At 34.7% G+C, this 24,712-nt stretch overlaps 1 protein-coding gene across 1 annotated transcript in view; it reads right to left on the reverse strand.

The window, feature by feature from the left end:
- The window catches only part of NDUFS4 (NADH:ubiquinone oxidoreductase subunit S4), a 44,177-nt gene that overhangs the window by 14,675 nt on the left and 4,790 nt on the right, over nt 1–24,712 (reverse strand). Inside the window, exon 2 of the mRNA XM_062599503.1 lies at nt 10,566–10,644. Coding sequence (XP_062455487.1) covers nt 10,566–10,644 — 79 coding nt within the window. The remainder of the gene's footprint in view (nt 1–10,565; nt 10,645–24,712) is intronic.

Genomic DNA, 24,712 nt, shown 5'->3' on the forward strand with positions numbered 1-24,712 from the left:
CATTAAAACAGTTACTTGCATTTATGTGCATGTGTTTACAGAATAAATCACAAACATACGACTTAAAGTATTAATTCTAAAAAGCTACTACCTTTCAGGAATTCTGTCACAAGCAAGGAAAAAAAGATAAATAAAATCTGAGTTCTGAACTGCTTTATGCCCATTTGAAACCCCATAAAGTCTCCTTTAAAGTATCCATTAATAAATTTTCCAAATACTGCCCAGGTAAGTTCCTGAGTACAGAAACCATTTGCTTCATCATCTGCAGGCTTGGGATGGGAGAGGATCTAATTTATTTTGAATGTGTGGTATCTTCTCATAGTTTCATGGAAGAGCTCACTTACCACTTCATGCTGAAAAGATCAAGGGAGCTAGCTTAACATTAGAGCCTAATCCCAGTGAACTGGGATACTGTACTTACACATAAGCAGTGCTATTGCTGCTGTGAAGTAGGAGCACCTGGACTTTTACTGAGCCAATTCATACTCTAATTTGGACAGCAAATATCTTAAAATCTGAACTGTCAAGATCAAATTTGGATGTAAGGCAAAGTCTTAAGACTTGATAACTCTAGTAAGATTCCCTACAATGAAGTCATAAGAAAGATTACCACTGCAGTGTATGAAACAGCTACTGTGGATTCAGTTTAATTACTGACAAGCTTCTGAGTGGGTAGAACACAGAACACTATAACATTTCTTCAAAATGTCACTATAATGCATTCAGGTATTCCTTTCACTTCACCTCCCAATTACATATCTATTCCTATTTATTGACAGATGTGGAACACTGTTTAAGGGATAGAATTTAACAAACTAGGCTTCTATTTATAAAAGACATTCATCAAGAATGAGGGAACAAAAATAAGAACTAGTATTTTAAAGTTTAACCTGACAATATTGTCACAGTACTGCATGTTCTACTATTAAGCACAATATTCAGAAATCCTTAGTTCACGTAAACCAATGCCCACCTTCACTGTGATGCCTGTTCTCTATTCTTTACATCCCCTTCATAAGGAGATTCCTGTGACTGTAGCAGACTTCTGTTACAATGTAACAAATAGTTTGAAACATAGGGGAGAACAACAGAAAGTAATCAATCAAGCAATGCAAATTTAAGCGAGACTCCTGTCAGCGTATGCTTTTAAGAAGCAAAGTTGCACTAAGAAGTTACAAGTAAACCAAATTTGTTAAAAGCTGTTTTTTACTGTCATCCAATGCAAGATGTAATGCTTCTGGGTAACATGCATGGACTTTAAAAGTTGAAAGGAAGTGCTAAATAGTGTATACAATTTCCATACACAGCAGGTAGTGAACAAGAAAAGAACTGACACAGTTACCCGCTTTAAAGAGATGCGCAATAGAGTACTGTTACGCAGTGTTAGCATCCTGAAGTTCTTTGCATCAGGGATGCTGCAGCTATTAACAGCTTAAATGTATTTTGTTAATTAGTGTATAGGGCTTTCAACATGTTTTAGAAAGATCTTTTCTAACAGTAACACTTTCATTATTCCCTGGTAGGGATGGGAAGGATTGATGTGGCTTCAACTGTTTAATCATAATCAATATGTGGCTCAGTATCACTGGACAAAAGCTGTTTCTTTAAATCTTTCTATAAAATTAGTTAAAATGGAAGCTTTCTAGAGTTTCTCTCTAAAAGCTGAATAATCAATACAATGTAACAAGTTGTTTTTAGCTTGTTCTATCTATAAGTTTGTCTTTGCAATTTCTGCTTTACATATATTTAGCCTTTAAGTTACATCTAGGCCAGAAATCAAGGTCTCATACTTTCTGAGACAATAGAGAGAAATCTGTCACCAAGATAAAGAATTGGTATGTAAATTCAATAATTCAACTCGTTACATCCTTCCTTTCAATTTTATTATATGGGGAGGGTGGGAGGAGAGAAAGAAACAAAAGAGAACGCAATGTACCTATTACATTGACTAAAAATCAATAAAATAGTAGGAATTTCTTTCGGAAACAGACATTACAGAAGAAGAATATTCAACTTCTGACTTATCAAAAAGCCAGAATTAGCTTTCCCAGGTATGCTTTCAAATGTAGCAGGCACAGGAGCAAAAATGTGGCCACCTAAGGAAAATAAATAAATAAATAAATGAATAGAGAATGAAATATTAGTGCACACTACATATACTTCTTTAAAAAGGTTCTGCCTGGTTAATTTGCTACTCAGTGAAATCTTTAAAATAGATGAGTTATGATGATATTGAACTATATATTTTTTTTCATTTTTATATACAAATATATAAGCACATATGTAAAATGAGATGTCTGTTAAAGAAAAGCTATCCACTTTTTCAGATGTTAATAATCTGAATTATTAATAATAATCTTAAACTTTTGCAGCATAATTATAACATTTCTATATTAAGCAAAGATTTTTCTCTTGCACAAAAAGCAAACTAATGGGCTTTACGGAGTGAATACAACTGAGTATGCTGAACAGATGCTTAAGAGAAAGAACAATTCTTCTACAGTGCAGGTTTTACCATACAAGAACTAAACTGCACAAACTCTATGGATCTGAACATTACATACTCTCTCCATGGTCTTTGTCCTCACTTAATATAGATTATCCTTCCCAATTTGAGAAAGCAGCCCTGAAAGTAGTTTAAAGAGTATTCGAGAGCTGGCAACAGTTTTCATTTCATCACTGATTACTGAGTAGAGACAGGCAGTACAGAAGAAGCACCAGGCTCTCTTGTAGTGTGCACAAGACACTCAGGGATTCCCACAGCTTTACTGGACTGCAGCTTTCCTTCCAGAGAAGGAAAGCTTTTTCCTTTCCGACTTAATAAAATGATTCAACTGGAACTTCACAACTGGAAACAATTTCCAAGTCTGTACATAGAACTTTCCTACCAAGTAAACAGTTGGACTAGGTTTTTTGTCTTAGCTATACGGCTTGGATATACTACACAAATGCAGAAGTAAAAGACTGTGCTGAAGAGAAAAGAAAAGGTTCTATGAGGAATTGCTTATTCACTATTCCTGACAGGACAAGAATTATTCATGGTATTTAAAGAAATTTTTCACAGCAGGGCATACTAACTTAGGTATTTTAGAAAAGGATCATGTAATTGTATTGTTCTACCGGGACAGGAAAATACAACTTAGTCTTTAAAAGGCAAAACTATAGAAAACAGCTCAAAAAAATGAAACTACTTCTGTTGATTCAAGACTGTATCAATGGCTTACTTTTGTTCTTTCTAGTGGATTAGAAACTCTGCTTGTATATTTAGACTTACAAAACCAAACAAGTATTTGCATGTTGAACAAACCCTTTGGAAACCAGACAAACTAAACATGGCACAATGTCATTCTTTTAATTTGTTCTGAACGGCCATCACAGCAAGCTTTTCAAAACTAGTATTCTTTGATAGAACATGAAATACTATGTAATGAAACAAAAACTCTCCTGCATACTCTTCAAAGAGAGATTCTTTGACCCAGTGCTCCAGACTAAAGCCTTGAAATTTTTGCACAAGAATGCTGCACGAAGGAAGTCCAGACAAAACAGACACTCGAGATGTTAGAAGGTTGTGTAACCCCAATCTCAGACACTCCTCCTTCCAATACCCAGCAGAGATAGCACTACCATGCACCAAAAGAAAAGGCTCTCAGAGGAAGAAATCCAAATCCTTTACCCTATCCTAAAAACAAATAAACATACATAGGGATGAGAGTGCATGTGCAGCTCATGGATACAACTACGTTTATACTAGGTTCTGAACTACTTGTAAGATGTGCAGAATTTTTTAAAATGAATTAAAAAATTATCTAATCCTGCAATTTAGTCATGTAACAATATTTACTTAAAAGATGGCTCAAGACATAACAAAAGGGTGATGGCAATTTCTTTACTTGAATTGTCAGAGCTATTGAAAGCCTTTTTATCTTGGGGAGTAACTTGTTGCCTGCAGACATTCTTACAAAAAGCTCTCTATCAGTATCCAGTCAACCAAATTTTCTACACCACCACAAAATTCATCAGACTATAATTGTGTACAAAAGCAAGTTGTAGCAAGCACTATAGGCTGAACTGAGCTGGGATATTCCAATTAAAGAGGGATTTAATTGCCAAGCAGCAAAATATAGTGAATTAGCAATCCTGAAAAATACTCTGTAGATACACACACACATACACCTGAGCTTCTATTTTAGTTAACATCAAATGCACCTACCAGTGAAAACTATAATGAAGAAATGACGTAATTTCATTAAAAAGAAAATCACTATTCATAAACAAATATATCTGACAGACCAGCTTGTTATACATGAAGGAAGAAAGAGTATTCCCTCCCACCCCACATACAAATTAAAATCTTTGAATACTACATTTAGCTGCTTGACACAGCTATCCAAAACAGTTTCTCCCCAAGCAGTCTGTCTTAGTCTTCATGTGGAACAAAGAAGGAAATTTTTATTAGATTATACTTAGCAGCAAAAAAGTAGACACACCAATAACAAACTATCAGTGACTACACAAACAGTTAAGGCTCTGTATATTAAACTCCATGCAAGTCCACACTAACACCTACAATTAAAGTAGTTGTATATGCATTTTTACCTGCAATTAATTTTGTTTTGTACATTTCACATTTATTGAAAGGATATATTTAATTCTAGACTACAGGCAATTCTAAAATGTTATTTTATTTCTTGAACACCTTCTACACTGGAGACTAATACCATTCAAATGTCAACCATTGCAACTCTAGATGACAGAATACAAAAATGAACACTAAGTATTGCATATGAAGTGAAACAACAGAGGACAATACACACTGTCTTAAATATTTTATAAACTACCAGCAAACATTTTTTCATTCATTATGAGTACAACATGCACCTGGCCACCTGCTTACTTGACACAATTAGGATGGAAGAAAGAACTTCCCCAAGCCACAGGCCTCATATACAAGGCCTTTGGGCCAAAGCTAGAAGATTTTTCTTCAGTCATATCTGCAAAAAAAAAAAATAGTGGGGAAAAACACTTTTATTAACTGTATCTCATATGTGGGGTTTGAATGTACATTTTCATTTATTCTTCATTCTTCCAAAATAGATTGCTAGCTGCTGATCTAGTTAGAAAGAAGTAGAAGGGACACAGCCTTCCAGGCAAAAGTTTGGGGGATGGAGAGTTTGGATGAGAAGATGGGTGATAGTGACACTTTTCTCCCAGCCCCCTGACAGACTTCCATTCTGGTACCTTCTACCCTTTGCATACAACAACTCCTCAGAGTCATACCCATAAGGCACAAAAACATTTGTAAGTTACATTCCTTATTTGAAGAAAAATGTTGCCCTAAACCAAATCCTTTATGGTTACCAGTTGAACAAATACTGCAGCTAGATTGGATTAAATGAAGAAAAGATCATTCTAAATACTTTTATTCCATTAAGTTACGTTAGGAACAGCTTGAACTCACCCTCAAGGAATAACCCACAAGGGGTTAATAGAATTTTGAAAAACCAAAACACAGAACATCCACTATATCCTTATTATCTAACAGAGTGGTAATGCTTGGAGAATTTTTGGCTGAGTGGTAGTTTCACGAAAAGGAAATCCAGTAAGCCTGTCTTCAATAAAGGCACACTTTGCCAAGTGTTTCTCTTCACTGAAAAACTCCGATGCACAGTGTTCAAGTGCAATGTCACACTGTCTCGCACGTAATTTCATGACGCATTAGTGCTTTGTTTTTCAGCTAAAAGTGTATTATATACTTTCGGTTCTTGGGAAAGGCTGCAAGGAATGATCACACTTTGAAATGCATGTTAAAGCTTGATTTGCTATGTCCTTTGTTTCACAGCACTGTAGACTATCAGTTTGATATCCGAAGAAGTTTCATTATTCCAGGCTGTTTTTCACTTGCTGGCATATTTCTGTTTTGAGCTACAGTATTATCACTGTTTATTATAGTCAAGTCTATACTTCTTTTATCAAACTGCGATTATACAATTTCACTACTTTCCAAGCCTAGATAAAATTGGGATTTGGATGAAGGTGAACTAGTTATGACTCAATCCTGAAAACACTGTGTGATGTTTGCTAATAATGCATTTTCCTAGAAGTGAACTGAATGTTTCAACTGGTTATTGAAAGTATATGCATGCCTTTTTGCCAGAGGGGCATGTTCTGAGAATTCTATTAACACTCTGCTACTCCTGGATTATCCAGTAGTAAACACTTACTATAGACATTAACTACTACCTATGGACAGGCAAGAGGCAGCTGCTAAGACTCTTGGTACAGATTTCACAATAGTCGTCAACCAGTTTTGGCCTAGGCTGCACTTAATGCTACTTTTGAACATTGTCTGAAAAGTATGATCTGCTTACCTTCAAAAACAGGCTTAGATTTACATGCTAAATTCTATATATACTTCAACATACTAGTTATCTTAAATGACAGATAAATAGAAGCTCATCCTCAGCAGGAAAGAAAATGGCCCACTACTGAGTTTCAGTACTCTTCTGCGCTAGTACTGAAAAATAGCTTAATTAACAGTACAGACAAAAGAGAGCAATTTCAGAACAGGAGCTGAAAAGTCAATAGCATTATTGTTGTTAGCCTGTCATTCTTGTAATACTGTCTATGTCCACACAAGTTCTCACAATGTTGCAAAAAAACATTTTAGCACCATTTCAATTGCACTGGATAGCAATGCTCTCAAATGTTTAACCTTTTAGCAAGTCATCCTATTCATCTTTGGCCTAACACAAAATAGTATACACCTGTGAGATGGCTGCAATTAATAGTTGTACTTAAGTACACTCTCACAGTTCCACAATGCTTCTAAGTATCCTCCCAGTGACCAAGCTCAACAACAGCTCTACCATTAGTTTCTGCTTTGAGCTACAGCATATGCATTATCAGTGGCATATTCTGCTTTAGAGATGCAAAAAATATTTTCTAGTGGTTGTTCTAATATTCAAATATTCTTGCAATGTTGGTATCATTTAACCACCACAGAAAGTTCTTTACTGGCAAACATTTTTGGGTAATTTGGTACAGCACCTTCCTGGCTGCAGACAGCAACTTTCACAAAAACGTCTAGCCTGTAGAAACTCAGGGCTAGACACTGATAATTCAATGTTACTTGCACTGACTGGAAAGCCTGCTTAAAGCATATGTGCTGAACTGGACTACTTTTAGCTAAAATGCATAGTATTGCTCTGCATTTTAAACTGTTGTTTAAATGCTGCATTTACAACAGTTGAAACAAATCACAGTAATTTAAAATAGTTCAAATCCCCATTTTAGGCGAAACATCCAAAGCTTTTTATAACGATGATGGAAACAATGTTATTCCATCCACACAAACAGTTAAGTCATTTGGAACATTACCTGAGGCAGATTTGCTGCGACAGCCTTTGTCCTCTATAGCCCAAATTTCCTAATGCAAACAGTCTTGAGAGACTACTTTTCACCCAGCTATTTGTCCAGACACTTGGAATATGACCTAGTTGGTGGACAGAGATTCAAGATATGATGCAAGAACTATATTTTTGTTTAGCTTTGGTCATTCTGTATATTATTTTCTTTGGATTTAACCGTTCATTAAGTTGTTTTTAATAAAATCACAGAAAATGACTGATAGTTAAAGATAAAACATCATTTCTTGAGCGTGTTCTATAAAAGCTAGTGTATTCTAACTTTTTTTTTTTACCTTTAAGAGTCCCAATTTTTTCTAATAGAGAAAAAGTGATTTAGATCATATTCATTTTTCACTGTTTCACTAGTATGTATTTTTCTATTATTTTCAACACACTAGTTGACAGTAATAAGGTGATTCACTACCACTTAATAATTTAATGTTAGGATATTCTTCTCACTTCTATTTTGTTTGTTTCCTCACGGAAGGAATATTTTAGTTGTTATAGGATCAAAAAGGACTCTAGATAATTCAAAAGGAATCCCTATTAATGAGGTTTTATCATATATGCATACATGTGGGAACACAAGGCCTATAAAAGTACTTGCAAAGAGATGAACTCAATGACAAAATGTAATTAAAAGTTTTTAATAACCACAGTGTTAATCTATTAAACTTGTAAACATCAACTCACAGAGGAGTTCCATTTCAAAATAAGAGTTACAAAAGGAATAGAACAAACAAGGATAAACACTTCCCATTACTGGTACTCCAAAAAAGTCACATCAGGCTTTTAAAAAAGTATGACAAACAACAAATCTATCAAAATACAATTTAATGACTTTTAACAATAAGTTGCCTATCTCTGGCAGTAACATGAAAAGGAGGAGAATTTAAAATTAAAATATTATCTTTTGAAATACATTTTAATTATAACTTGTATAGAAATAATAGTTGCATTGTCTTTAGTAATATTATTTAAAAAACAGGAAAATCAAGGAATATGTTAAATTAGTTTTAATGTGTTAGAATTAATCCTTATACAAAAAAAAAAAAAAAATCTAGCAAATTCAAATAGGTTAATACAGTAATCTACTTTTCCATGAGGCTTAACAGGTGTCTACAGGAGTCACGTTATTCCTGAAAAAGTTGAAAACCACATAAAACCTCTTCCTGAAGATTTTCCTTGCTAATAGGATGCGTTTTGCCCACTACATAGAACATCAATTATTGGATATTTTATCATATTATGGAAATACATCCAAATTACACGTGAAACTTTTAAAAGATTATTCTTCTTCCTTTAGCATCTTTTTTCAAGCCATACAAAAATCTGAGTGAAAAGAACTCTACATGCACAACATTGCAAGAAAATACTATTCAGTTTGACATTTATCCTAATACTCCAAAGAAATGAGCATAAAATGATCATTTAGATTGTATGTATCAAAAGATGACAAGTGAGTAGTAGAATTAAACAAAATGATCCAATGACTGTTCATATCAGATCTCAAAAGTAAAGTGAATAAACAAACAAAAAAAAACCCAAAAAACCCAAACAGTGAACTATGTCTTCAATCTGACCAGAACACACAACATAAAAAATAACCATTTCATTCACAATTCATTTATACTAACACTGAGAGAACAGAAGACTGATATTTCAAATTAGTATCATTTAAATTCAGTTATAAATTTAAACTCTTACTGTTAGACAGAGTAACGTAAAATTCTTGGGATAATGTGCATTTAAATACAAAACAGAAGATAAAGGATTTATTTTGTCAATCTGTTTTCACACTGTAGCCTCTACATATCTATGCATCCATCACCTGAGGTCACAACAAAAAGTATGATACTGTGAAACAAGGCATTACAAAAAGATGCTATTTAGGTTTTTTTTTTTTAATGTTAAAGTACAATGCTACAATAACCAAATGCAATTCATACTGCATTTAGGGAAATGTAGGTCAATTGACTTGGTGAATCTTATTTATGTAGTGACTCATGAACCCTAGTATATTAAATGAAATTTCATGAAACCCAAGTTATGCAATTAATTTGCAGATAATCATGTTTGTTAAAATACAATATTGAAATATTCCCTAATTTTTAAAACTAGGATTATGTCATGGCTTTTTAAATTCAGAAAAAGAAATTCTAAAAGCATTATATGAAGTTTCCACGGGAAATGAATCTACTCACACATAAGAAATTAATTATTGCTACATCTGTATTATAAAATGTGAGATATAAAAGCCTTAAAGAGTTGTTCAACTAAGTATATTTTTTTCAATAGATGTTAAACATTGGCTGTCTCAACTTGTAGTTACCATTACAAATGTTCAATTTATAAACATAAATTTCAAGCATTTCCTTTTGTTCCCAGGTTGTTAACAAAGCTTCAGGGATACAAGAAAGTACATACAATAAGGACTATCTGGTACATACGATGGGAACATTTTTTCCTGAAGATTCAAAAGTGATATGAAAACCAATGAAAAGCATCCTTCTACTGTGACGCATTCCCTCCAGAAGTCTTACAAAAATTATGCTATTGAATAATGTAAACATAAGTGTCAGGTTGCATCTAGAGTAACAGACCACACATTATGGAAGAACTTACAAGAAAAGATTGCCAAATTTCTGATCTGCTACTGATTAGCAGAAGAATGTTATGCATTTGTTCCCAGTTGTAATCTAACCTTCGTGCATATTCAAAAGCAGGATTATATGTACATAGTAACAATAACCTTCACGCTTCTTTACACACTTCCTTTAGTAATATGGGTCCTAATGAAGAGAATTTCAGGAAGCTGGCAAATTCCGTATAATTCCACTACACAAAAAAATCCCCCAAAACCTAGATTTCAAAAGAACAAATTTGTTATAAATCAGAGTTCATATTGGTCCTTGACCACAACATAATAATAAACAAGGTACTCATCATTTTACATTGTGTAATACTTGGAATGCCGTATTTCCTTCACATACTTATGTTTTACTAATGTGCCTTTTTAAAATGTATGAAGGATTTTTGCTTTGTAGTTCATATTTATATGGCTTTCCTAGAAGAGCACAGAATACCATACTGAATGCCTATTGTGCAGAAATAACCCTGAAGGCTGTATCATAGCACTATGCAGGAGAAAACCCTTACCAATTTTTCATCAACTGTGATGAGTTGCGTGTCTTGAGTTTGGTTCTGTGCCAGCCGCCATGTGGAAGTGCTCAGTGACCTGCGGTGCAAGACTCGAAGTTAAAAAATGATTCATGCAATGAGAAAATAGAGGCAGACAAATCTTACATAAACAAGTTACTTTAACAATATCCGTCTTGTAAAAAAAATTGAAGAGGGAGAGATGAGGGCACAAAAATCCTTTTTCTCCCCAATTAGTTCTGTCTGCTGAGTTTTTGGCAGACTCCCACTTAGCAGTTCACAACAGGCTGCACTTTATGTCAGCCTACAGGCTCTCTGTCACAGAGAGACTGCCAGTGGCAAGGACTGTACTGCTCTATATGAATGTACAGTAGCTGGTTTGTCACGAACAGACAGAAAAATACAAGGCTGCTGCAAGCATTCTGGAACTCTGATCCTTAAAATGATGGCATCAGAGGAAAAAAATCCTAAATCTATTTGTAATGGTAAAGCGCCCGTTCTACACTTTAATGACAAAATATCACCGAATTAAAAAGAAAAAACAACCTAAACTGATAATTCAGACAAAAATTTCTGGTTTTGAATAGGTAAATCTCACAATTATTTTGCTTCATTTCTGTATCAGTATGGGTCAGATTATTAGCTTCCAAGAAATATGATTCACATTTTAGCACAATTATTAAACCTGTAAGGTACAGATGGGAACATGCAACCCAATCCCAGAACACTGAACTGAGAAATAAAGTTTGTCGTTAATTTTCAGTATGTCACTGATGTCAGGACTGGACCTTTTGAGCGCAAATCATCTTGGACAAAATAACTCAACAGCAAGTGAAACAAGCCAAACAGCACAACTCTCTAGTGTGCTTCATGTTTAATTAAGGTCATTTTAAACAAATGAGGCACAAAAGCACAAGAATATACAATATCAAACAGTAAGAAGGACTCAGCCACTTCAGTTTCAACTGTTCTTCAGAAGATAACTTAACTTGGGAAGTCAGACTTGCAGGTGCGAATAAAGACTTTGCCTACAGGGTCCTTAAAACTGTTCTAGCAATTTAACACTATTGATAATAGCTATCTAATTTTTGAAGAAACTAGCTGTGTACTATAAGCAGCTTTAAAATTGCCACATTTTCTAAAAGCAGAATTACAGAAAACTTGCAATACTATCATCTGAACCAAAATGACCTATAAATGTTAAACCATCAGTAATTTTAAAGGTGTACCAGGACTAGATAACTTGCACACAGTCATTCAAAAAATGTCGAATTAAAAAAGCATATCTTCAATAGCATTCTACTAAGTCGTCAGAAGATGGAAATTGCAATCAGGGTACAGCCCATATAACACATTCATCTACCCATGTCTTCTAATCTTCAGATCCTGCTCCAATCTTTGTTGAATCTAGTGAGAATGCATTTGAAAATATGAACTTCATCAATGAAATATAATCACTCGTAATACAAGTAATAACAGAATAGCGGTACTGCATTTAACACATTACCTCAATGAACATTAAATTTTCAGAAAATATTACAGAGATAAAGTTTTAAAAGGTGAACCCTACACTAGGAAGCAATTAAAATTAGTAGATAGCAAGCCGCATGAATCTTTTAAAACTAAGTAAGTGGAATAAAGTTCAGTTCAGTAATATTTCAAATGCAGATTTCAACAAATCTATACTTCTAACACAAATTGCATTCAGCTACATTACATTTGATCTGTCATTATCAACAACAAAAAGGCTCCACATAGTGAAAAATGAACTCAAGAGCCAACTTGTCACCCAACTTTGTGACATGGACACATCTAATTCCTATTCAAACTGACAGAATTTGTCTGTAAGGGTACTTAGGTGAAAAAGATCAAGTTTTCAGAGAAGCAAGGGAGCACAAGAATTTCACAAACATACAGATGATGAATATTCTGTGCAAAATCTCTGGACTATCATGACAATTATGCATCAGTCCCATATTGCTTCTAGTGCAACAAAGCTGTCATTTTTAATTTGTAAATAAAAGCAAAGCCTTAATAAAAACAGGGAAGATTGTTACCACAACATGCTATAAAGGAATGGCTACTAGATAGTCCTTCTTCAAAAACACACCCAAGGAGAACTTATCCTAAAAGTTGCTTACATAGCACCACAATACTCAAGTTCCAAAGGCAGGCAGCTTAAGCCACATAATTTTCAACCTTAAACAAGGCAAAATATTTTACAGAAAAATGAGTTTCAACTGCATCTCCACTTCCTTCCCAAAATTTTAGCATCAGAGTAGTATTCTGCAGTTACTCTAGACCTTCACATGATGTTCTGTTCCCTGTACTACTTTACCTATGGTCAGAGAAGCATATTGGGTTATGCACTCAAATTGATTCTTTCTGGATAGAAAAGTAATCCAAGATAGGAATCAAGAAGTTCTCTGAACCTTACTCATACACATATCAGCCCTTGCTGATAAATAAAATATATAAAGGACTAAATGTGTTAGAATTTGAGTAATTATGCTGATCAGAGTCACACTTTTTTCTTGTAATATAAATGTAATGAGTAAAATTTAGCATATTTCAGTTTGAGTTGGGGGGGTTAATTTGGAAAGGTATCAATTGGTTTTGAAAAGCATAACACCCTTCTAAATGATTTACACTCAGCATTATGTCATTTGACTTAGGTTCTACTCAGGTGATTGTTCAGTTGAAAATTCTACCTTTGCAGAAGAAAGGGCAAAAAGATTTCATACTATTATAGTTAAGAGCTTATTACAGTTAGAACAGACACTTGTAGAAATCTAATCAGACTTTAAAAGTCACTCTCTGAGCAGTTTTTTGCGCAAGGCATCTCTGTCAACTGGGATAAATTGCAAGGCATCAGACATTACGGATTTCTATCATGTTTTAACTCTTCTTCTACAAAAGCAGATAAATGGTTTATTAACCTAGATCAGCTTCTGCTCCTCCTCTTCATTTTTAAAATGTGCCTTTTTTATAGTACACAATTTTAAAAAGATCTATCATTGGAATTTGCAGTCTTCTATGGATTCCTCATACTCAGCCTTCTCTCCATCCCTGGATTACTATGAGTTAGAAAGAATATACTTTTCTTAAGAACTTTCTATTTGAAAATTGTTTGAAAATAGATATTTAGAATAAACTAGGAATTCAAAATGTAAGTCCATGGCAGTCTTTCACTGTAAGAACATAAACAACGCCAGTTTCCCTTTAAAGATGATAGGCTGTTGATATTTCCATTTGTTGGTTCTTTCACAGAGCATGGAGCTTAGAAAGTACTGCAACTTTGAGATATCAGGTGATCTAAAATACTACTATTTAAATGTTAATAGAAAGCATTACTTAATTCCCAAAGCACTTGTTTAATTTCAAACAAGTTTCACTGCAAATTTGTCCCTAATGTTAGGCACTTAACTGAAGAGACAAGTAAACAAATCTTCTCAAACCTCTCTTCTCAAACTTGCACAATGTTAACTATCATTATGTCATTTAAATTTCCCCTTAGAAATCATATAACTTTGACAACACCATTTTTCCTATTTTACCTTCAAAGTAAATGAATGTACTATCTAAATCATTTATATGACTACTCTGTTTAAATCTTTTATGCCATCCACACTACTGAAGTCATTCTCACTAAATTTCCAATTAATACTTGCCTCTGCCTACATATGCTCTGACCCTTAGTGGCTTTTAATTGTGTCAGATGTACTTGCAGAAGTATAAAATACACTTCTTTTTACAGTTCCATCCTCACGTAGCTCCCCTCCTTTCCTCCACCACTAGCCTCTAGAAAGGTAATCTGCTTTCCTCCTCTCTCTCTGTAAGCATTATGTCTATCTTTGGCTTCACTTCATCCCACTTTACTTTTTCTTGGATGCTTATGCATTCCCCCCCCACCACCACCTAAACACTCAGGACTGAGGTCTTAGGAGCAAAAAATTACGTTTCTTATCCTGTTCTTACCACTGATTTAAAACTATTGCACTACAAAAATATTTTAAATAATGATAAATAGACCAGCAATATAATTCTAAAGTACAGAAACTATACAGACATTTTTTGACCTAACACCTAACAGTAATAAGCCTTTCTATCTTCAGGTTTGTTGATATCCCATTCAACATACAGACCAAACCACCTCTCCAGTTTTCATCTAATATGCAAAGTATCATGGGACTCCAAGCTTACTAAACCTTTGCTATGGATTTGCCATAATATTTTTCTTATAGTGAGCTCCCCTATGATGTACAAACAATGCAAACCCAGGTTTTATTAGGATCATTAGCCTTCTAAAACAAGCAAACAAAAAGAATGAATTGGTCAGAAAAAGTAAAGTAAGTTTTATAAAAAACATCACCCCTGTACATCATGATCTAGTAGGGAGGTCCTTTCCCAAAAGCTTAGTTTGAGGCTAATCCACTCCGTGGCTTCCTGGATTGTAGCAAAACCCTGCACTAACCTGCATCTAAATTGTTTCTCTTTCTGCAGACAAGGAGGGCAGGCTATGTGGCAGGCTAAGATTCTAGACTTAAAACAGCAGACACTCAGAGTTAAATTTTCCTCCTGCTGAAGTCTGTCTTTCTGTGCCTCTTCCTTCATATATATCTGGCATTACACTCCCTCCTTCCCCAGTGTACTCCTCTTAAAGGAACATAGCTTTCTTGTTTGCTCTTTATACATCAGTCTGTCACACAAATAAGGAGGAATCTTTGTGTCTCCACAAATATGGCTAACAGCATCTTTTGCTGCCAATGGAAACTACCACTCAAAGCAGTCAGTGTGTTGTTTGGTTTATAATTACAAAAGAGGTACTTTCTCCCCTCCCCACTCCAGCACTGTGTTGAATACTGTAAACTCTTTAAACTTGATTTATACATTCCACTATAATCATTTTACATTATCAGCATCTAATGAACTCATTAGCTCAGTTGGTTAGAGTGGTGCTGCTAATGCCAAGGTTGTGGGTTCAATCCCCATATGGGCTACCAAGGGTTGGACTAGATGATCTCCAGAGATCCAACCTTACCATTCTATGATTCTATGATTATTATCATTTCATTATAATAATTTGAACAGTTCACCTAAAATTGTATTATAAAAAATTGTATTTTGTCTTTAACATCAATCTAATTACAGTTCAGCTTTGGCATGAACTTTGCTTTAATAGCTACTTTGCATCTATACATTTTAATTACATTTTTGGACTTCAGTCTTATTTACAAAGGGTTAAATCACTTTTTCTTCCATAATACACATTTCTTAAGAAAGATGTTGTAAGAGCTGAACTTTACATCCAGACTGGGTTATATCTACTATTTGTTGTTTTAGAATACCACAGTAAACTTAGATTTCTTTTCAAATGAATAGCAAGACAAGGATGGAAACCCAGGAAAGAGTACACTATGTGTTCTTCTTGTTAAATATTTGTAAAAATATCAACACATTAGTTCAGTAAGGGTGAATGAATGAATGGCGAATGCTGCACTACACAATCTGAATTTCTGTACTCAAAGATTTTTGTACGTTTTGTGTATTTTGGAACAACAAATTATGTGATCAACCAAATGTGTGTCTTCCACTGGAAAAAGTACTCCCTTTTCACAGTCAGTTGTTGTTCTTAGCATAGTCACAAATAGCTTCTGCATCTCTGCTACAGAAAAGGAGAGGTCCATTAAGAAGCCATTTGAAATTCTCCAATCCTAGCTACACCATTTACACTACTTTCCGTTCTCCTGACTATCTTATCCCATGATAAGGGAATAGTAGAGTTCCCCATTTCCAGGGACCTTCTTGTGTGTCTCCTCTTCTCTTCTTAAATAAACTGTAGAGGCCCCAGCAATGTTGACCCCATTAAGCAGTTCTGCTGAACAGGAGAAATCTGTCAAAAACGGACAGCAAGTCTTTTGTGATATTTGGATGAAGACCTCTTTTGTGATATTTGGATGAAGACTTCAAAATGCAATTCAATCATTAAGCTTGAAAAATATTAACAATAGTTTTTATAGACATACTAGAAAATTAAGGCATCTGGCCTAAATATTTATCTTGACAATTTTGGATGTCTGTATTCAATTTCTAAAATTCAACAAACTTGAAGTTCTAAAATTTCTGCTAAATAACCTATGCTTACTCCTATTTGATATTGTTTATTTAACTATATAAGCAGAAAAAGTAACTGATATTGTACTGAAGGATGTGACTGATACAGAACTTGTGGAAATGTAACGAAGAATTCTCCTGAAACCTAATGGAAGGTGAAAAGCAGCCATGTTTAAGAGGCATGAATTTGCTTCCAAGAAGAACAACATTGCTACTGGCACATTACACAGCGCTCAGATGCAAAAGACTTGTACTTATGTGATCTAATCTAGTAGTTAAGATTGAACTCATTGCAAAAAAAACAAAACAAAACAAAAAAACCCACCCTATTTAACCTCTGTATGCAACATATCCAACTGTTCAATCTATTAGCACCCCCTTTTGGTCAATTGTTGGAGATATGTTAAAGAAAATTAGCTGTCACAGCACCAGTAATCAGATCACAACAGAGGTGAAAAAAATTCTTAAAAAAAAAGTCATGAAACATGAAGGTACTCATTAAAAATAAGTCTAAGTGGAGCTTTTGATACATGATCCTGAACAACCACAGCACCAATCCATACACGTATATGCAGAATTCAGTACTGAACCCTCTGATATATAATACAGATAATCATTCTTGGAAAACCAACTTTTTTTTAATATTATGGCATTTAACAGGAAAGCTTTATAGTATATAGCCACCATAAAAACACTGAAATTCTGAACAAAAATGAACAATATGGAAAAAACTGTCAGCTCAGAACTTCCATAACATCCAACCTAGTCACATACTGCAATTAAGTAGACTAAAAACAAATTAGTATAATATTCTTTCAGCTAAAATAAAGACATTAATGATTGTCTGCTCTATCACATTAGATATGGTACAGATCATGGTATTCAGCCCCAAAATAATGCATTTTTGTACAGAAAGCTTCTGAAGTTGAACTTGTGGGAAATGATCTTCAATAAGTAGCATAATACTTACTTGGTAGTAGATTTACTATTGTAAAACTCTAATTAAAGTGACCATGACTTATCAGAATCACAGACATTATGTTGGGATGTTGTAAGAACAAGAAATATATTGTAGTATAAATAAAACAAAACACGCACGTTTATAATGCCCAACAGTGTATGTGGATACCAGGTAGTATCATGTAGTTCTATTTTATGGTATGAACTGCATGAATAGCTTTTGGGTTTGGAGGACAGGCAAGTTCCCCATTTATAAATAGTTACATTCTCAGACAACACTGGCATATCATAATTTTTTCCTTGCCTGAAAAATGATGCTAAATGATAAACACAGTAAATTATGTTTCTGAATGGATGAAAGGAATACCGACTTATTTAATCTAAACTATTGAATTTTCTCTTTTAAGTGGCAAAAAAAATTGAAATAGAAACATTATATAAACACTGCTTCTACCTGTTAAAAAGCTCATATACAAAAAAAAATATATATATATATGCCAGGTGTGGGTTTGGAGAGAGGGGCAGGGACTGGCTGTGCTTTTCTGTTAGGCAAGGCTGCATTATGAAATCAAGCACTAGTCATCTAAATGTACTAAACAAACAAAACTTTCAGCATTTGACTTGTGGCTTGTAACTTGGCATCATTTTTCAAAGCCAAATGTTAAGTTCTTCTGCCTTTAGAATCCAACTCATGTAATATTTTTAAGTATTGTTTTTTTTAAGTAGCAAACAGTCAAATTTTAGTACTTTAATTAGCCCATGGATAGAGAAATGCTAGTGGCATGTCTGCGAACAGCCAGTTGAACCACAGTACCATGCAAACAAACACAAGTCTACTCCCTCTACAACTACATTAGGACCAGAGCAGCATGGCCACTTCCATGCTAAGAAGAGCCTTAGTTAAGTCCTGAAGACAAAAGTCAGTTCTGTGCAGAAACACAGTTCAGCCTGTGTCGCCCACCACCAGTCTCCCTCATTAAAATAGCTTGCCAGGGCCAACAAGGAGAGGAAGCTTAGCTCTGACTTACTGCCAGGCCTGCACTGTCCCTGACTCAAACAGGGCCCATTTAAACTGTCCTCTAGTCAGCTCATTAAGCTGACACCACTTGAAACGCAACGAAGAACAGTAAGGACTTCAGGAGACTCAGCAATGGTCAAATAACAAGCACAGGCGAAGCCCAGCCTGCTCCTGCAGAGCCACCCAAGTATCTGCAGTATGCTCTTGAGCACTCTGCTTTATAGAAGAATTAATTAGATGGGTACCTGCACACTGCAAGTCCAATGAAAATAGCTCGAGTTGAGGAATGCACTGAGCAAGACCACAGAAAGCTTACTTGAGCTCATTTCAGCACCTGAGCAAATGAAGTTTCCTGCTCTTGAACTAGCTCTAATAAGGCCAAAACCCACACCACACTGTTTCTCAGTCACCTTGAACACAAATTCTGTTCTTACTTGAAACTAGACTAGTGCATTCTGAACAAAGTCACCCAAGTGCTTCTAGACCCCAGTATCCAAAGCATGCCAGCTGCTTACAAAAGACAGCAGGGAATGGATCCAAAACACTTTTCAAGAGAGGAGCTTATTATATTAAGACTAAAAGAACCCAAGATCATTTAAAAGTTTTTGTAGTAGGGGCATAAGATTCATTATGTAAGGACATTTGGCGTATTACTTTATTCAGCAATAGAGTAATCATAAGACGTCCAGTTGTCAGGTGACAGAGCAGCTCTGAACTACGGCCATCTGTTACACAGTTGCTGATCAGCAATTTCATTACATGCTACTCTCTAAACCAGAAGACTTAATCCTAGATATTAACCTCAGATCACAATCCTAGGATGGCAGATTCCCTGTGGATCAATGGAAATCTCTTGGGGCAAGTCAGTTGGAAGGCAAATAATACTAAAGAAAAGCTGACAAGGCCATATCAACTATCAACTGAATTTCACAGTATCTAGTTAGGAAGCCTAATAAAACTAAAAAGGAAGAGGGAAAAGTTGTGTAGGGAGTAAAGACAAAAATACACAGGTGACATATTTGCTCTGTCTGTGCTTTCTAAATGTCAAACTTCCCCCCACACATCCACATTCAGGCATTCATATAACTAGACAATAACTAAAAACTGTGCTCTCTTTATAAAAACAAGAACAAAAGTCAAAGGGTTTAATTCCAAAACTGTGAGGAATGAAGCTAATGTTCCACAATCCACCTCTGTCTTAGGGAAATCTATGCATTTTGAATAAGGGCATTTGAATTATGTAAAATTAAAAAAAAACGCAAACACACAGAAATCTTCACTCAAATGTTTTAGGACACAGTACAGTCCTGTATTCCATCCCTATCCTTTCCTCTTGATTTAGTATTCCTATTTGATTGAGCTTAGAGGTTTAAGTAATACACATTCTATTAATCTCAAGGTACTGACAACATCTACAAAACAATGGCATATAAATTAAGGCAACTTCTTTCTTATTTTAATGCCCTCAAACATTTCAGCTGTAAATTATTTAACTAACCTGAAGTAGAAAATCTCTTAAAGTGTTATTGAAAAATTACATCTTGGTGTACATCTTGGTTACTAACAGTTCACAAAAGAACTCAATGCATCTATTTGAGCAAGCCTCAATTGTTGGGCAGCTATGAAAAAATTTAAGAGCTATCTCCTCATTTCTGCTTGTAATACTTTATAAAAATCAGTTAGAGACAGCCAAATGCCTCACAAATGGAATACAACATGTAGAAGAAAGTCACTTTCCAGATCTGTATGCTCTCAGTGCTTGTTCTAGAAGGGAATGGCTAATATTATTGGGAATGCTTTTATCTCATTACCTTTGTCTTGCCCGAGCCATTTTCCTCTCTTCAATTTCCTTCCTGATGTTCTGCTTTTGCCTTTAACTCCACTTCAAACTGCTACCATTCCAGCATTACCATCTGCCTTAGCTACTCTCCATTATATCATACACCTTAATTACACCACAGCCCATTTTTAATTCTTCTGTCTGTCCACATTATTCTTTTGTTGACTTATTCCCAAATCCTGCATTTTACATACCTCTGAGTGGAACAACCTATGTTATTTCAATATTCTTTACCTAATGAGTTATATTAGGAGCAAATGCACCAATGGTACAATCTTATACACATGAATAATTATCATTTGAGTTTTCAAGTCAATTTAACAGCCTGAACTCTGTCAGACCACATGTCAGGACTCTGAAGGCACTAACAGGCCTTACCCTCCCAACAACCTCACCCAGGGGTTCCATCAACTCACCCTCTGCCTGTGGCTCAGGAGCTTCATTTAAGGAGCTAAGGGGCTAAGACTAAGTCTTCAGTCTTTGCCTGTACTAGGTCATTAAGCGTATCTATCTCCTGCCTGGATCCCTTAGGTAGATATTGTAGCTTGACTCCAGTCTTGTTCTGACCCTGCCATCTGGAACGACTCTGGACTCATCGTATACCTTGTCTCCAATCCTGTCTCTTGTTCTGTCTCCTTTCGCTTTTGGACTCTGTAGATAGACTCTGTACGTGGTTCATCATTTTGCTTTGCCTGCGACTGTGCTTATAGACCCTACTGCCAGCATCCAGCTCTGCCCATGTTTAGATGCTGTGAAACTCTAAGAAGATTGCTCCTGCTGAGGTCACCCTCAGCTCCCAACTGAGCTTCAAGAGCAGCTCCCGGCCACCACACTTGTTGTTAATTCCTATTAGATTCAATTTCATCAAGTACTTGCTGTATATTTGCATTTGTTTTTTAGTTTTGTTACTTTGCAATCAAACCATAACTTAATATTTTTTTACTGTCTCCATGTAATAACCAATTTTAAATCATGTATCTTTTAAAGAAATACTCATCTTGAAGTATTTTTTCTATTGTGGGCCTAAGTGATAATTAGCTTGTAAAATACACACTTACCTTTGGCTTGAAACAAGCGGCTGACTGCAGTGTAAGTGGCCTATTATCAGTGTTTCCAACTGCAGTCTTACAAAAATCATTATATCAAACGTTTAAAAGCTATTCTACATGCAAGTGAAAGTTAAAATTGTATGTAACCAGTTTATGCAAAAAAACAGTTTCTTCTACGAAGAAATATATAAAAATCTGCAGTCTTGGGACAGCAACTAGTGAGGGATAAATTATTGCGTGGTAAAAGATCATTTTCATGAAACTGTCAAATTACTGAAGTGAATTCTGTTTTGAAAATAGCTCATCTGCCCTGTTGTTTCATAAGTATCTTATCTTCTTTCCATTTACAGTGGTTTTATTATTTATTTCACACTAAACAAATATTATGGGAGAAATCATCTTTGAAAACAAGAATGACTTTATCAGCTACCATATTTGTATGTTCTCTTATTTATATACTAACCTTATCCTCCTCCCTAGTACTATTCTTTTGCCTTTGTAGTCTTTCTCCAGTCTTACTGAGTAGCTTACTCCATACTCTTTCTCTTCTGAGTAGCTGTTAGCTCTCTGAAAAGAGACTATCAGTCTTGCTGCTGCTCGCTCCTTCCTAAAGTAGGATAAACCCTTAAGGCAAAACTAGTGCTTAAGACACAAAGCTTTTTGTTCAATTCCAGTTCAGACAACATTCAGATTACTTGTCTCTTTCTGTTGTTAGGCACAATCAACACTGACCTACAACAGAACACAACTGCTGCAAAATTTCCCTTCAGATAACTTATGCAAAACACGCAAATACTCCTTGAATACACGTCAGACTAGTTAAAACTACTGCATGAAGATCAGCTCTATTTTTTTTCTTAATTTGAAAAGATGGTGGTTCTACAGTAGTAAGCCACTTGTTTATAGTTGGGTCTTTAAATAGCTAACGCGTCTCTAATTTTATAATCAAGAAGGGTATTTCTGAACATTAATAAGTTGTCTCAATCATTCCTATTCTCAAATACTGAAATATGAACTACTGAAATAGATGGAAATGGATGGAAATATATATACTGAAATGATGGAAATATATACTGAAATAGATGGAAATGAAGAAAAAAATTAAAAGAATTATTCTCTTCAATGAAATTTGACTTTGGACATTAATACAAATGGCGTCTCGAAAATGTCATAGGACACTATTTAGACTGATAGAAAATGATGATCAGAAAAAGTATACGCATGTTGAATATACACTCATAAAAGCAAGGTCTTCAATTATTTTATATAAAATACATCAAATCTGATTTTGAAAACATAACTAACTCATAAAATCTTCCATGTTAACACTACAAGAATAAACAGCTGCAAGAAGTGTTTGCCCACACACATTCTGGAGCTGCCTACAGTCTGTCTAGTTTAGTTAAAAGTTAATTTACTTCCTCAACATCAGACACAGGACAAGAGGAGACTAAGACAGACACAAATTACTACAGCTAGAAAGTGGCTGGTTAACAAATGGTACCTAAATATACCGTAATATCAAGAAGGAACAACTGCACTTTGAAACTCAGACAGAAGCACACAATTCATTTCTTAGGAAAAATTTGCCAGTCAGCTCCTAAAAAATACATCACTTCCTATTTTACAATCTGAATTGCACTGTTAAGAAAGTGATGTTAACTATTCAGCTTACCTGCTGCTAACCTAACAGTATCTCTTATTAGAAACAATAAACAGTGTAATCTCAAAACAGTTGTCATATCCTTTATAACACACTTGATTCTAAATTCTTACAAGAAAGAAAAATTTTTTAAAGTGTATTGAAATTTACTGCATCATTCTCACGAGAATGAAAATACATACATGGAAAAAATATAAAAATAAGCTCTAAAGGATTATACAAATTTACTGAAACTGTTAGTATAAAAGGGTTTTTTTAAAATACAGAAGCCAGAACAAACTTGAAAACTTTTTATGAGTAGGTTCAAGCTTCCCTGCTAACTACGTAAGCGCCTCAGTGTTCCAATACACGTAATTTTTCTTTCTTAAAACAGTCAACTTGTCGACAAAGGAAAATCAATAGCCACTGGGGAGGGGGATATCCTTCTTTTCAAATTTTCCTCAGAACACTGAAGTTTAATTTCAGGCTTTATGTTAAAAACAAAGAAAGAAAGAAAAAGGTGCACACAAACCTGATTCATTTTTAAAGAAGCATGAACGCACAGTTTGGGATGCAGGAAAATATCTGTACTCAAAGATCAGCACAAAGCATACTATAAAAGATTACATGCTACTCCCAAATAGAATTAAGTGGCAACCTTATTTACGTATCTCCAAAAATTTACCTTATGCAGAACACTATTTTTAAAGTCCATAGATCCATTAAAAAAAAAGTGACAGACACAGTTACAAGTTTGTGGATGATTAGAAATTATTAGTACACTAAATAGATACATCCAGAGGGTAAGTTATACAAAGACATCAGAAAAAAAAATGTTCAAAAACGAGAATGCAGCTGAAAGTTTTAAGGGATTGTCTAAATTGACTATAAAAAGTGTTTTCATTCTTACTATTCCTCAACATTTACTTAACATACCAATGAGAGAGATTACCCACAGTGTCAAGGGAGAGACCTATATCAATACACAGGTCTAATAACTCCTACTGCTGATTTGATCTGCACTTACTCCCCTCCCCAAAATATTCAATACTGTTTTCAGTTGTGATTAGTTGTGAGTGAAAGGCCACGGAAGAATGCTTTTGAGATAGATGATATTAATTAAATTTTGAGATTATGTCTAACAAGTCATAGAAAAAATACATTTCTTTCAAACTTAAACATACCACATATTTGGTATTAAGCAATACTGACACAAAAGTATTTTTTAAAACCAAAAGAAGTGTAATTTTCAAATTCAGTGTCAGAACCTAGTTTAAACTGTTTAGTCAACTAAGGAAAAAGATTATGTCTTTTTGATTTAGACTATAAGTGATATATAAGCTAATGAACTTCAGTCTTCAGTTCTACCAAAGTCACCCCTATTCTTTAAATTTTCAAATCTGTAGACTTAGAAGAAGAATTATTCTAGAATGCAATAATGCTTTTTCAAAGATAGGCCAAACTCTAGGTAAGTGACCAGCAGTTCTCAGCCCAAAACTACTAGTTGCCAGAGGCTGGTGAGAA

This window comes from Rhea pennata, chromosome Z, assembly GCF_028389875.1.
Source record: "Rhea pennata isolate bPtePen1 chromosome Z, bPtePen1.pri, whole genome shotgun sequence".
In the NCBI taxonomy this organism is placed as follows: domain Eukaryota; kingdom Metazoa; phylum Chordata; class Aves; order Rheiformes; family Rheidae; genus Rhea; species Rhea pennata.